At 47.9% G+C, this 15,389-nt stretch overlaps 1 protein-coding gene across 9 annotated transcripts in view; it reads left to right on the top strand.

Annotated features, from left to right (window-relative positions):
* MAST4 (microtubule associated serine/threonine kinase family member 4) overlaps positions 1-9,413 on the top strand; it is a 567,949-nt gene extending 558,536 nt beyond the window's left edge. For all 9 annotated transcript variants that reach the window (XM_060295831.1, XM_060295835.1, XM_060295832.1 and 6 more), the window contains 3 exons: positions 909-1,045; positions 3,293-3,474; positions 3,822-9,413. In XM_060295831.1, coding sequence (XP_060151814.1) covers positions 909-1,045; positions 3,293-3,474; positions 3,822-7,711 — 4,209 coding nt within the window. In that variant the 3' untranslated portion in view covers positions 7,712-9,413. The remainder of the gene's footprint in view (positions 1-908; positions 1,046-3,292; positions 3,475-3,821) is intronic.
* The last annotated feature ends 5,976 nt before the right edge of the window (positions 9,414-15,389 follow it).

Raw genomic sequence — 15,389 nt, forward strand, 5'->3', positions numbered from 1 at the left:
CCCAGCGGGAGAGGCCACAGCAGTGAGAGGCCCACGTACGGAAAAAAAAAAAAAGGCCCTTCTCCGTATGCTTCTTGTCTTCTTAAGGTAATCGGGGCCATCTGTGACTCCGAAAGGACATGTTTCTCTCCTGGTTATTAAGAAATTCAAGAAGAGGTCATTGATACGGGAGTGAAGGGAGTGGGTCCTGCCCACTTGCCCAGGGCACACCTCAGCTTGCCCTCTAACTCTGCTCTCAAATCCGTCCCCAGGGCCTGCCCAGCCGGCCCCTGTCCCAGGTTCAAGTGGTAGGGCACAGAAACCCACCAGGAATGACCTCACCATGCCTGACCTGGCCAAACAGAGGCTGTTTCATACTTGCTGGCGTGAACTTTCCAGCTCTGCCTGCTGACAGGTTTTCTGGTGGTAGAAAAGGAACCTTTAAAAATAATTTAAAATAGAAGTCTCATTCCGTTTTGCTGCTTTATGATGGTTTTTTATGATTTCTAGAGAGCCCCTGGGCATCTTTATACTTAATACATATGGATGAGGATAACTGTGATTTATAGAGTCCTTTCCATGTGTCACCCTCAGTGCTAAAGGCTTTACAGACTCTATCTCCTTGATCTTCAGACGAGCCCTATGAGATAGGTGTGACTCTCCTGTTAGATGGAAAGCCAGTGCTCAGGTCACAGGCTCAGATTTGAGCTCAGCTCTGTGGAGTTCCAGATCCCACCCTCTTAAGGAAACCTCACATTTTTTTTCCACCGAGTTTGTCAGGACTTCACTGCTTGAAGGGTCATTGACCCATGGAAGCCTTTTGTATGTCCGTCCTTGTGGATCTTTTCTTTGTCTTTGGCTCTCCTATCTCTGTTCTGGTCTTGTTCCATCACAGCATTTCGCTTTAATACCACGTCATATTTTTATAGAGTGGAAATAAGGTGTCGATCACGACCACCCCATTTGAGAACACATCAATCAAGACGGGGCCAGCCAGGAGAAACAGCTATAAGAGCCGGATGGTGAGGCGGAGCAAGAAATCCAAGAAGAAGGAAAGTCTGGAAAGGTGAGTTAGAGCCGTCCTCTTCATGGGTTTGGTGCACTCCCGCACTGAGCGACATTTACTGCTTGCTTAATGTAAATGCTTGCATATGAGAAGGGTCCATTTCTCTGTGAGAAATGTTGCCCCGTGGTTCACATGTATTTATACGTTAGCGTTTATATTCCTTCGTAACAGCATTCTTTTCCATAGTGAAAAGACTTACGTAGTTACACTGTAGAAGAATTTATATTGCTGCTTCTCATGTGTGAGAACCATGAAAAGCCCTTTGCCTTTTCTTAAGCCTCTAGACTTCATTTCAGTTGAGTTGGATTTGAGGAACTGAAACTTCAGGCAGTTTTTAGCATGATATCTGTATTTAATAACGTCCTTTACATTATCTAAAAACAAACAGTTGCTTTTTTTTTTTTTTTTTTTTGTGGTACGTGGGCCTCTCACTGTTGTGGCCTCTCCCGTTGCGGAGCACAGACTCCGAACGCGCAGGCCCAGCGGCCATGGCTTACGGGCACAGCCGCTCTGCGGCATGTGGGACCTTCCCGGACCGGGGCACGAACCCGTGTCCCCTGCATCAGCAGGCAGACTCTCAACCACTGCACCACCAGGGAAGCCCCAGGTGCTATTTTTTAATGCCAGATGTTTGAAGATAACTAGATCTTTAAAGCATCCAAATAAGCCTAGAAATAGAAAGGCTTTGTTTTACTGACTGAAAGCCTAACTTGGCTACACGTTTGCACTGTGAGAGGCACCGTGGGTACCATTTTGTGCCCCATGCAGGCACTAGCAAGGTGTGTGTGTGTGTGTTTCTGGTGAGGATGTTTCTTGCCAGGCAGTTGTCTAGATGTGCTCCCTGCACCATGCCACAGCAGCCCTACTTTGCCCACTTGGATTTGGTGTGTTGGATCACATTATGAGGATTTTTGATGATAGAAAAGAAAAATAAGCAAATGAGAAAGGAATGATTATTGACTCCAGGAAAGACAGAGTTATACAAGGAAGGAAAATAGAATTATGGCCGAGCTGTGAACAGTATTTATCACGTAAATAAAGAAAACACCAGCCTTTTTTTTCTAACCAAAAATTTTGGTTTAGCGCTACTAGGAGGAATAGAAACAGGGAAGTGTTTTCGGTTAGAAGGTGGAAGCAGTTGTATAAGAGCTTAATTCTCATTTTTTTGTGGTAGGAAATCAACAGATAATTTCTAAAATCGAAAAACTAAAAAAACAGCATAAGTACATTTCATAGCAATATGCAGACAAATAGGAAAAGAAACAGCTAAAAGACTAGAAAGTGGTTTCTCTGGGGATTGGGAAAAAGGCAGAGCAGGGAGTTGCTATTTTTCATTACAAACTATTTGACTTTTTAACCCAAGTACGTGTATTACTGGGATTAAACTTACACACACACACACACACACACACACACACATACACATTTTGAGATCCTCCTTTTTTTTTTAATGTGAGCTTTATATTTTAATGGTGGTTTAGGTCATATAGAACACACTTGCTTCAAGGGGTAGCAGAGCGTAAACTACCTGGGGATGAAGGAACTCTGTACAGCCACCTGCGCTTCGAAGCCACCTGAAGCTGTGCTCTTAGCTTTCAGATGTGCTCGTGGGACACTAACTGCACATTTGCTTGTGCTGCAGCATGGCGTCTCCTGCCCTGCTGATGTGATAAGCTTCATTTCACCTTGCTCGGTTTTTCTATGTAAATGTACAGCGTGCACAGTCATGAGGAATATTCAAGAGCTCACAATGGAATAAGCACAGCAAACAGCCCCTCAGAGATAAAGCCTCTACCCAGTGTATCACCATCCAAGAATTCTATATCCAAGATGATGGTTTTTCTTCCAGGGATTGACTTTGTATTATCTCTTAATTAATTAAATTGTGTCAGTGTGTTTGGGGCTATGTACTCAGAAGCTTTCAGGCAAAAAACCGTGTCCTCAAAAACCTGACCTATAAATAAATGAATGTATATTTATTATATATTTTTCCTATTTTCACAGCTCTTCTTAAAGTGCTTGAAATTAAGAGAAGAGAGCTTCCATTGCGTATTATCAAAACCTCTTCCTTTCTAAGTCATAAAAAAGTTTTGAATATAAAAGTGGGATCCTTCTCTTTAAAAGGATCTGCCGTCATCCTATCACCGTCTCTGGCACAGGGGCGTGTACTGAGTGCACTGGTGCTGTGGGCAGGAGGAGTGGTTTTGAATGTAGAATCTGATCAGTTTTCTTCTGTTTTCACTCTAGGAGAAGATCCCTTTTCAAAAAACTAGCCAAGCAGCCTTCTCCTTTACTCCACACCAGCCGAAGTTTCTCCTGCTTGAACAGATCCCTGTCATCAGGGGAGAGCCTCCCGGGGTCCCCCACTCACAGCTTGTCTCCCCGATCCCCTACTCCCAGCTACCGCTCCACCCCCGACTTCCCATCCGGTGAGTGAGTCTCCTTGCCTCTCAAGAGTTGAGGGGTCACCATCTGAGATCCTGGAAGAGAGGCTTATTCCTGCTTAAGGAAAGAAGGTTGAGGTTGTAACTGACAGAGAACAGGATTTATAGGAAGGTCAGAAGATACAGCTGTTCGGTCCATTAAAAAAGACAGGAAGTACTGGGTTAACCCTTGGTGTGGGGAGGTTTATCTAAAAAGCATTTATTCACTAGACTTAGATGCTAAGACAATTTGCTGACCTTTACCTGACCTTATCTGAAACAGCTAGGTCTGGAAGCATGGAAAGCAAAGGGAAAGTGGCCGTTGCTCACAGCATCCTGTTTTCCACCCACAGGTACTAACTCCTCCCAGAGCAGCTCCCCAAGCTCTAGTGCCCCCAACTCCCCAGCAGGGTCAGGACACATCCGGCCCAGCACTCTCCACGGCCTGGCCCCCAAACTCAGCGGGCAGCGATACCGGTCAGGAAGACGTAAGTCAGCGGGCAGCATCCCGCTCTCCCCGCTGGCCCGGACGCCCTCTCCAACTCCACAGCCCACCTCCCCTCAGCGGTCACCGTCCCCTCTGTTGGGACATTCACTTGGCAACTCCAAGATCTCTCAAGCCTTTCCCAGCAAAATGCACTCCCCCCCGACCATCGTCAGACACATCGTGAGGCCCAAGAGCGCAGAGCCCCCGCGGTCCCCGCTGCTCAAGCGCGTGCAGTCGGAGGAGAAGCTCTCTCCCTCCTACGGCAGTGACAAGAAGCACCTGTGCTCCCGCAAGCACAGCCTGGAGGTCACCCAGGAGGAGGTGCCGCCGCGGGAGCAGTCCCAGCGGGAGGTGACCTTGCAGAGCCTGGAGGAGAACGTGTGCGACGCGCCTGCCCTCAGCCGGGCCAGGCCTGTGGAGCAAGGCTGCCTGAAACGCCCTGTGTCCCGGAAGCTGGGCCGACAGGAGTCTGTGGACGAGCTGGACCGAGAGAAGTTGAAGGCCAAGGTGGTGGTGAAGAAACCCGACGGGCTCCCAGAGAAACAGGAATCCCGCCAGAAACCCCATGCACTTGGCAATGATGTGGAAAACCTCTCTGCTTTTAGGCTAGAAGACAGAGAGAAGAAAATCTATCCAAAGGCTTCGGAAAGGTCAAATCATTTTGAAAACAAAGCAGCCGCGCAGGAGGCCCAGGCCCCGGGCAGCCTGCTGAAAGATGCTCTCCACAAGCAGGCCAGTGTGCGGGCCAGCGAGGCTGTCACCTCGGAGGGGGCCGCAGCTCCCGGGGACCACAGCCAGGGCACCGGTGACCTCAAACGAGCCTCGGCTCACAGCACCCTCCAAGACGGTCTCTGTCACGCCACCCACAGGCCCACCGCCGGGAAGGGTGAGTACACGGAGAAGTCCCCGCAGGCCAAGGAGGGTCCCCGGTGTGAGAAGTTAGACAGCAAGCTGGCCAACATCGATTACCTCAGAAAGAAGATGTCCCTTGAAGACAAAGATGATGGCCCCTGCCCTGTGCTTAAGCCCAAGATGACACCTGGTGCCCAGGAGGGCCTGCCGGGGAGCGCGGGCCGACCGGCCGGGGGGCAGCAGGAGGCCCAGCCGGCCTCCGAGAGCCGCGCGCCATTCATCAGCGGCCACGTGGCTCAGCTCAGCACCGTCTCCTTTGTCCCTCTCAAGGCCCTTTCTGGCCGGGTGGACAGCGGAGCGGAGAAGCCGGGCTTAGCTGCTCCAGAGTCGCCTGTCCGGAAAAGCCCCTCCGAGTATAAGCTGGAAGGGCGGTCTGTGTCATGCCTGAAGCCCATCGAGGGCACTTTGGACATTGCTCTTCTGTCTGGACCGCAGGCCTCCAAGACGGAGCTGCCTTCACCAGAGCCTGCCCAGAGCCCCAGCCCAGGCAGTGACGTAGGGCCCCCTGTGCCACAGGCTCTCGCCGGCAGCATGGGGAGGAAGGGTGAAACTGCGGGTCAGAGGGAGTCCTCCCCTGCCAGCTTCAAGGTGAACAAATCCTACCTGCTCGAGCCTCGGTTCCCACCACCCAGCCGGGGTCTGCAGGGCTCACCGGCGTCACCCCTGCCTGACCCAGAGCTGAAGCTGGACAGGAAGGTTTCCCACGCAGCCAGGACCCCGGTGACCATCGTGGAAAGCCATCCCCAGCGGGGGGAGGGCAGCCCCAGCCAACACCAAGACCACAGGCCCGACGTGAAGCTCCTTCCCCTCCTGGGGCAGAACCTCCAAGGTGCTGACCCGTCTAGATTGCGCAGCCCACTCCCACCTGAAGGTGCCCCCTTGAGGGAGAAGCCTAGCGGGAGGGAGTCGTCCGAAAGGGGCCCTTCCACAGCCAGAAGTGAGCGGTTGGCTTTGAGGGCCGACATCCGCAGAGACCCCTCCAAGGAGCTATATCCACTAGAAGCTGCTAAAACCAGTGACAACTCCAAAACCCTCCCCGCTGTGGGGAGGACCCGCCCAGATGTCTCCACCCAGACCCAGGCCTTGGAGAAAGCATGCGGGCCTTGTGGGAAAACAAACCCCAAAGACAGCCGAGATGAGGTGAGGCCACTGGCCAGAGAAGACCCCTCTTTGCACTCTGCAGCGGCTCCTTGTGAGAGGGAGCTGGTCAAGGGAAGGAGTGGCCCGGAATCGAAGCTGGCATCCGCTTCTGCCAGGTGGTCTCTGGAGCCACCCGGGACAGAGAGTGAGAAGAGTGAAAAGCTCTCCGGTTTCCGATCTGTGCAGAAAGATGGTCCCAAGGAACCAGAAAGGAAAGAACAGCCCCTGCAGAAGCATCACCTCACCAGTAACTCTCAGCCCCTACCTACCACCAAAGAGCTCCCTCGCCTGGCCGCTCAGCAGCATTACACTCAACAAAGCTACCCTGCTGGCTCTCTGCCTGGGAGCAGGCCCTGCGCTACACACTCAATCCTGGGCCTCCAGGACCCTCCCAAGCCCACTGCTGTGCCCTGTGAAAGCAGCAGCCACAAGCCCAGGTCTGGCCCCGACACAGACCCTCCAAAGTCTAAGCACCCAGACCGGCCCCTCTTCTCCCAGAAGCTGAGCATTGAGGCTGCAGTGGGCAAAGAGCCTGGTGCTCAGCCCCCCGGCAGAGAGGGGAAGGGCAGCAGTAAGGGTGTGTCAGAGGAGTTCCCTGCCCTCCCAGGTCCCCAGAACACAGCCCGCGATGTGATTGGCCAGGGAGCAAGTGGGCCCTCAGTCCCCCTACACATGGAATGGGGTCCTCCAGACACCAAGCTGAGACCCACCAGCAGTGGGCATCCCCCAGAGGCACTGGAGAAGCCCGCACATCCACCACGGCAAGGACCCCTAGGGGCCAGTGAGTCGGTGGACCAGAAACTTCCCACTGTAGGGGAAAGGCAGAACCCATCTCCAAAGGCCCCCAAACCATCCACTGTGAAAGATTATCCCCCTCTGTGCAAACAGACAGACAGGAGCCTGAGTCCGCCGGCTGCCAGCGCTGACGCCGGGAAGTCTGAAGGCAAGAAATGCACCGAAGCACTTTACTCCCCTGTGGACAGCGGGAAGCCGGGGGCCAGCCTTTCCCCGGTGCAAGGTGAGGCTGGGCCCAAGGGCACGGAGAGGCCGGCAGCAGCCGCCGGGAAGGGCTGGCCGGAGGCCAAGGGGAAAGGGCCCGGTTCCCAGAAGCCACTGACGGAGGCGGGCAAGCCCAGTGGCATGAAACGGTCGCCCTCGGCCACGGCGCAGAGCTCTTTCCGCTGCACTGCCCTCCCCGAGAAGTCTCTGAGCTACTCCTCTGGCTTTCCCGAGGCTAGATCAGTAGTTCTAGAGACTTCTACAACCTGCAGCGACACCTTCTCTGCCAAGGCCGGCAGGGCCACAGCTGAGCCCCCAGCCTCCAGCAGCAGGGACCATCAAAAGCCCCTGCCTGGGGGGGATGGCAGAACCCAAATGACAAAGAGCGACTCCTTGCCATCCTTCCACAGCTCAGCCATCACTCTGGAATCCTATCACCCCAACCCAGGCGTGGGGGAGGGCGCCAGCCACCGGGACAGGGTCCTCTCAGGAGCAACCACCGAGGGAGAAACCAAAGGGAAAGAGCCGGCCCCCGCCCAGCCAGCTCAGACTAGGAAGCAGAATGTGGGCAGAGAGGTGACCAAGCCGTTCCCCGCTCCAAGCGCGGAACGCCCCATCACCCTTCCTTCTGAGAAGGACTCCGGGGTGCGACAGAGGCGGGGGAAAGAGAGTTTGCGCGGCAGCCCACACAAAAAGGCCTTGTGATGGGGCAGGCCCCCGGCGGGACTGGGGGACCCAGCCTGCGTGTGTAACTGCATCTTGACTACCTTGGAAACCAGCACTGTGGGAACACCCCCAGGCAGAGCCTGGAGCCTCACCGAAGAAGGGGGAGAGAAGAAACAGGAAAAGAAGGGACCTTCTTCCAAATGCCTTCCCAATTGGAACCGGTAAACTGTTACCAGATAGTGTTTGTACAAAAAAAATAAAAATAAAAATAAAAAAACAAAAAGTCTTTTTGGTTGAGGTTGAGGTTGCGGATTGTTGAGGAAAACGATTTTCTCTGTAAATACCTAGCAATGTGTTTGGTTTGGGGGATATAGAGTCGATACTTTGCTGCTGATGGCATCATTTACTACAACTTTTTTTTAATAAGATTTTCGCTCTACCGTTGATCATAATGCAGTAATGAAGCAAAAGGGTTAAACCTGGGTATATGTAAAAGTATAGATGCACCCATATTCGTGTATATACACATCCACCCACGTGTTCTGGTCTGTGGTAGAAAAGAATATTTCAAGGCTACATTTTTCTACGTTAAAACATTCTAAGTCGAGTTGAAGGTGAAAGAGAGCCCCAAATACACTAGATTGTAAGCCTTCATGTGTATTTTTAACGAGTGATTTTGATAGTACTGTATCTGGCTACCTATACTTCCAGATCTAAAGAACTACTCGAATCACTGCCTTTGGAATCCTCCTCCATCAGAAATGGCCACAACAGATGGAGCTAGCCATTTTCATTTCATTTCATGGTCATCCTAATAGCCATTTTGATCCTGGGCCCAGCTGTCTGAAAGGCCAGTTGTCCTTGTCTGTGGGTGTGTATGTCAACTCCTCACCATAGGTAGAGCAGGGGCTATAAACACACGTCGACTTATTTCTGTTCTTTTGCTTTCCCTTTCTGTTCTCTCGCTTTTCCTTTTCATGCTCTTAAACTCAGGCCTTTATGCTATGAGTCACTAGTCTAAGAAGCACACATTTTATAGTAGTTCTGCACCAGCCCTGCTGTTGAACATAAAGGAAAGTTGCTGGCCGCACACCAATCTGCTAGTACTTAGGTTGAGTCATAAGCATCGGGCATTGGAAGAGGTTTTAAATTTGCTTTTTTGAGGAAAAGTCAGGGGACGGGGTGGGGTTGTGGATTTGGGCATCATAGCATATATTTTAAGGAATAATCAGGACATCAGATACATTTTAATACATAGCTGGGGCCTTATGTTGTAGACGAAGCTTGCTGTTTTTAGCAAGTTCCTGGGTTTCACATTCATTTCTGATGCATCAAGTAGCTCCGTACATTTCATAACATGATCTCTTTATTTGTATGCAAAAAAAATACTGTATTAATAAAGAGCAGCATTTTTGTAACAAAAAGACTTGTTGGAGCTATTTGGTGCTTGAATGTGACTGTCCTTTTTACTTTTGCTAAGCCTTATTTAAATTTTGTATACCATGGAATATGTAGAATTTGTCCAATCATTTTAGTGCTGAGGGGATCTTTTTGTTTGTTTTTTGTTGCAGTTTTCCTTCCTGGTGGATTGTTTTATATTGTAAGACAGCACTTGCTGACATAAGTACTAAGGCACTAAGAGAAAATACACACAGATAAGTATTTATAAGATGCTTGGGATCCGTAGCAGGATTTTTTGTTTTGTAAGAGAAAAAAAAAAATTACCAAGAAGAAATACTAATCCAGCACCCAACCCCCCTCGGGAGTGTCTTAGTATCTTCAGGCTATAACATTGTTCACCTAAGCACAGCTTCATCTTACAGCCCTGTGGATTATAAATCATTCAGTGAGGCTGTAAGCTCCGCTCCAAAAACAAAGGCGTAAGTTAAACTGCTTGCTTGTCCTTCATTGTAAAATGAGTTGGCAATGGCCAAAAAAAAAAGAAAAAAAGTCTCCTCCTTGCTCCGAATTTTTTTCCCATGAGGTTTTAGCCATTCCCCATCACTATGTTTTGAATTGTAGAAGAAACAAATATGTTGAAAGATCTTGAATGGGTTTCAAAAACGGTCTCAACATTTATAATTCATACGTGCATTTGGCGGTTGTCATAACCCGATCCTTCTGCACCCAGACATCTAGACAGGCCTGTCGGGGAGGTAGTTTATGGTTTACAGCCTTTGCTTTTTAACTGTCCACTTTCCTTTAAAGCACAACTAGCTGCTTGTTTACAAATGATATTTTTTAATGTATATTTTGTATAGTGTATTATCATTTTTGCCAAATATGTTTTTGCATTTTGGATGGCTACGGAGTACCTAAGGTTGCATTCATGTAATACCTGTTCGTTGTTGTAAACCTCTCCAGTCAGCTGGTAGAAATTCTCCTGTGTTCTATTTTGGTCGGTCTCCTGTGATTGTAAGATGTGCTCCTCGGTAGTATTCCCAGCTGTAGATTTACCAGCTTCAAAGTTTGTTAGGATCTGTGCAATAAAGTGTTTGCAGTCTTATTTTCTCTAAGAAATTCCCTATGGATGTCATAATTGTTGTATATTGAACAAATATTTATACTTATGCAGTTGCATAACATTGAAATAAAAATTTAGCATGAAAAGATAATGACTATTAAGTTTTTTCCCATATACACACATACATAGCGTCTCTAAAACATTACTGAATGTAACTCTCTTATGGAAAGGATGGTTTTCTGCAGATTCCTTTTGGTGAGTGGAATGGTTTGCTAATTTTTTTTAACCCACACGAACATGTTCCATTCTTTGAGATTAAGTCTTCCTTTAAGTCCTTCCTCTGTTTTCTACCAACCTTCTTCCTTTGCTGCAGAACTTGCCAACTTTCACATCATTCTCACCATTTTCTCTACAGTCTCAGGAAGAAGTGTCCTTTCTCCATGACTCCACCTACTTCAATTCTCCCAAAACCTTGCTCCATCAATTACCATTGTGTTCTCTCATCTTTCTTTTCCTCCCATCCTGTCTCCTCCCTCATAATTAAAAAGCATTAAGACCATCAGGAAGGAAGGAAGCAACCTGACATTTATTGTCTGCCTACTATATGTGTACCCTTAGTACTGGGCAAGATGCTTTTTATCTGCCATCTTATTTGAGCCCCAACATAAGCCTCAAACCAGGTGGTGGTGGCATCCCCATTTTACTGGTGAGCAAATAGGCCCAGACAGGCTATGTGACTTACTTAACATATACCCTGTAAAGAGAGCTCGGATTAGAGCGTGGATTTTTCTGGTTCTAAAGCTCTTGACCTTTCTAAACATTACCAGGTATCATGCAATTGAATTCAAGACCCAGGGCCCTCTGTGAACGATCTAAGCCATCTCATTTTCTAAGTTTACATGCAAAAAAAATCATATGGTGCAAAATTACAAACCTGGTGATTGGCGGGAAGCCATGAGCCAAGCAAGCTAATCGTTCTCTGTAATAGGACTCCTTTATTAGTCCTAATTAATTACTAATTAGTCAGTAGGCAATTTCCCTTCTAGATTTTTTGGTTCACAACACAAATATTACGTGAAAAAGTGTAGCTCTGTTAACTGCGGAAATTTGCTTACTTCAGTATAGGCCAGACATTGAGGAATTCAGTGGTAGGGCAGTTCACTCAATTTAATTTCCTTCCTGCCAGTATGTTTTTAACACTTTCCACAAAGTCATTTTGTGTTCTTCCTCTTTCTTCCTACCTCCTACCCCAGTTAGTATCGTATGTGTCTCACATATCTAAGAAAGCTGGAAATGACCACAGCTTTGTTGAACCTTGGTTTTATTACTTTCTGTATACTAAACGTCAGTCACTTGGCCCAGGTTCAGGGCCTGAGGTGTGTGGCAGTTCAGACACCTCAGACCCTGTACTGGAAGCATTAGCACCATGCGTCATAAAAAAACATGCAGCAGCATCGCCTGGATTCCTGGGAATCCAAAAGACAAGGTCACCGTCTCTTATCACAGGCTGCCGGTGGGACTGTCAAGCCCAGTACTTGGATGCAGGCAATGAAAGAATCTTCTACCGAGACGGACTGAACATCGAGTCTGTTCAGATGTGGGGAAAAGGAAGATCTGTTGCATATGGTTACTAGGAATTGCGCCATGCAGCTTTACAGAAAGTCTCTTAATAGTGTAAAGCTGACAGACTCTAACAGAGTCATCTGATGTTTCACTGAAGCGCTGCCCGGAGAGGGCTGTCAGAACCTGCAGGTGAAGGATGAAGCATTTACAAGGCCTAAAGCAAGCATGCTGCAGCTACTGAGCCTTCGTATGTCAGCTGGCGTCGCCATATCCTCCAGCCCTAACCTGTCTAAATAAAAAATCTTTTGCCTGAAAGTTCTGTCCCTTTGGCATACATATGCTGTGTGAAACAGTACTGGGCTGAAGTGACTTTCCTCGGCTGGAGGCAGTCCTTTGTAGGGACAGAGGGTAGTTCCTGTGGAGGGCCTCCCGCGCGCGCATCAGTTCAGTGCTACCCAGGAATGCGAGTCCTAGCTCCTCAGCCTATTGCCCCTTTCAAGTACAGATCCTTAGAACAACTATGGCCCCCTCTGTCCTCAAGGAAAAGGAAAGAGCAACCCAGGAAGCTTGGGCTTGAGCATTCGCATTTGAAATCACAAAGCCTTAGGAAAAGGCTGCTCCTTTCTCAGTACTATCTGTAAATTCTCACTACCTCTTTATTCTTGTGCCTTTGTGAAAACAAAAAACTCTTTAAAAAGAAAAATTCTGATTTTTTTCTTTATTGCACAATACGTGATCAATTGAAGGCAAATTAAAAATACAGAAAAGCAACGCAAAATGTTTGATTCACTGCAATTCCCCAGCCACTTTCATTCTTCAATCTATATGGATTTTTATGTTACCAAAAAAAAAAAAAAGAAATAATAGTGGGCATGATGTTTGGTAACCTCTTTTGCTTAGTATGAAATCAGAAATATATTTCAATGTCTATCAATATACTTCTGCAATATTATTTATAATGGCCGCATGGCATTTCACGTTAAGGACATGCCGCATTATTTTCTTTCACGCGCACGTGCACCAGTAGAGAAGCTCAGATGCAGATGTTTGAGGTCATCCTACTCTTCAGTTTTTGGCTCATCAACCTTGGCGCCAAGGTTCATGAAACTTATCCCTACACTCCCATCCAGCCTCCTCTCCTACCCCACAGGCAACTTTGTTAATGGTTTGGTTTTGTGTTCTTAAAAAACATAGGTATCATTGTTCTGTATACATGTATTTTTAATTGATAAAAATCATGTTAATATGTCATTTGGGTTGTTTGTTTGTTTTTTTTCCATCAAGCTCTACCTGTTGGTTCACAAAATGACTCTCATACATAGAGGACAAGGAGAGACCAAAGAAAGAGACAGTCACTCCAGAGTGGTAGGTGGCAGGTTTAATAAGCAAGGGAACTTACCTATGAGGCTTATCTTGGGCTGCCACAAGACGAGGAGATCTCCGCACCCACCTGCCAGGATCTTAAAGGTTGATATAGAAACCTTACCGGGGTTCAGTTGTGTATACGGTGCAGATGATCTCAGCAACACCTGGCTCTCTCAAGGCTGCGTCCTGGAAAATGACTCCCACTGTGGGAACACCACACAGGCTTTACAAGGCCAGGGGAGGAGATGAGGAGACTCCAATTGCCCGGGTCCAGCTTTCGGTTCAACTGGCGATCATGTCCTCTCCATGACCTCCTCCAACACTATATGCTTAAGATTCAACTACCTTGCTGTAGCTGTGTCTAATCCACCGCTTCTGGCTACTGTATGATACCCCATGGTGTGCGTCTTACACGTTTTACCTGCCCATTTTCCTAGTGATGAGCTCTCAAATTGCTTTGAACTTCCCCCTCCATAAATAACGCTGTACTGCATATTGTTGTGGAATTGTGAAATTTTGTGATACACACCCAGCTCGGGATTGGTGGGTCACATATTTAATTTGATGAATGTTTGCCTCATGGTCCTAGAATAGCTGCACCAGTCTCCACCCATAAGCAGTGCATTGCAGTTCCTATAATCCTACATCCCACCTACACTATTATCCAGCTTCCTCTTTTTGCCAGACTGATATAAAACTTTATCTCATTTTAACTTGTTTTTCTTTAATTCCTAGTAGTATCAGCATGTTTATGTTGTTATCCCACCCAAGAACGTAGAATGTCTTTAATCATTTATCTCTTTTTGGACGTTTAGGTTGTTTCCAAAGACAGGAGAAAGAGAAAAAGGGTCTCCCAAGCTGTTTAGAAAGCCCATGAACCGACATAAATGGAGACGGGGAAGACAGATGAATGCTCAGGTGACCCGCTGTCTTCCACTTACCTTTGTAGGATCTAAAGGGTAATAGTGGGCATGAAGGGTCCCTAGAATGAGGGGCCTTTCCTGTAGCAACAGTTAGGAAGCTTCCTAGAAGAGCACCTGCTCGGCACAGGCCACGGCAGCTGTGCCCACTTCTGCATTAGGTCCCTTCTGAGCCCAAAACTCAGGGGAAAAGGCCTTGTTCACTGCTAGACTCAGAGCCAATAACAACCCAGCAGTGGCTCAGACTGGCCTCCTCAGAGTGATGCCCTGCCATCCTAGGCCTAGGGAAGGAACGAAGGTGGCTGAAGGGGTGTGTCATGATGTCCTCATATTTCCAGGCACTTTCTTTCTCCCTTTAACACACAGCCTTAAATGACTGTCTTACCAAGTCTCCCTCAGGAAATGACTGTCTTACCAAGTCTCCCTCAGGAAAGCCGAAGAAAACTCCCTTCCCAGCCACCTGTTTTCCCAGATGCTGGTATTCAAGATAATTAAAGCAGCTGATTGTGTGATGTTTCATTTCATTAGTAGAGTGTGTTCTGCTTGCCCTCTCTCACCAGGCCCAGGCCGCCTAGCGCTCAGAGGGCTTTGGTACCCATTCATCTCTGCCACCCCTCCTGGCTTTGAGGGAAGGATGCCTTTGAGCCCAGGAGTTGGGAGTTAGATGAGGATGAGGGAACAAGGTGTAAAATCTTGAATACTTCTTTCTGTTTCCAGAAACTAAAGGGGAAGGAGATGGGACATTTTGGAGTAAAACTGAGGTAATGTGCCTGCTAATTGGCCTTCAGTAAACTGCTGCCTGGGTTAGCTGGGAAGCCCCACTTCTTAACGGTCCTCAAGGCAGGGACAGGGTGAGGTGAGTGAGGCACCCACCCTGGGCGCCAAAAACTCAGTAACAAAGAAGAATAGTATTTTGATGCAACATCAAGATATCAAAACTAATGTAAAGTATCCACAAGGAACAAAAATACCAAAATTTTAAACAAAGGCAGGACGGCTACTCGTGATTTTCCTTTTGCCTCAGGTTCTAATATGGTTCCGCGTGGTGCTGTTGTGGATCCTGGCTATGTTTAAAAACTTTTGATGTTTATCATGGACATTTTTTTGCATTAATTTAAAGTTTTAAAAGGAACTTTTTTGCCTGATTACTGAGTTTTTTGGTTCCCCCTTAAATTTTGCACCCAAATCAACTGCCTCACTCCCCTTACCCTAGCCCCCCCCCCCCGCCCCCCGTCTTGTGTCCTTAACCAAGAACATCTGGGAAAACTTAGGCTCCTGTGTAGTATTACATGAAAAAACCCCCTAAGGCTGGCAAAGCATTTGCAGTGAAGGTTTATGGCTTTCCTTCACTATTCCTTTGTCTTTCCTGCTTTTCCTGGAGGTACAGAGGTAAAGAGCTGGTCCC

Source organism: Globicephala melas, chromosome 3 (genome assembly GCF_963455315.2).
Source record: "Globicephala melas chromosome 3, mGloMel1.2, whole genome shotgun sequence".
In the NCBI taxonomy this organism is placed as follows: Eukaryota; Metazoa; Chordata; class Mammalia; order Artiodactyla; family Delphinidae; genus Globicephala; species Globicephala melas.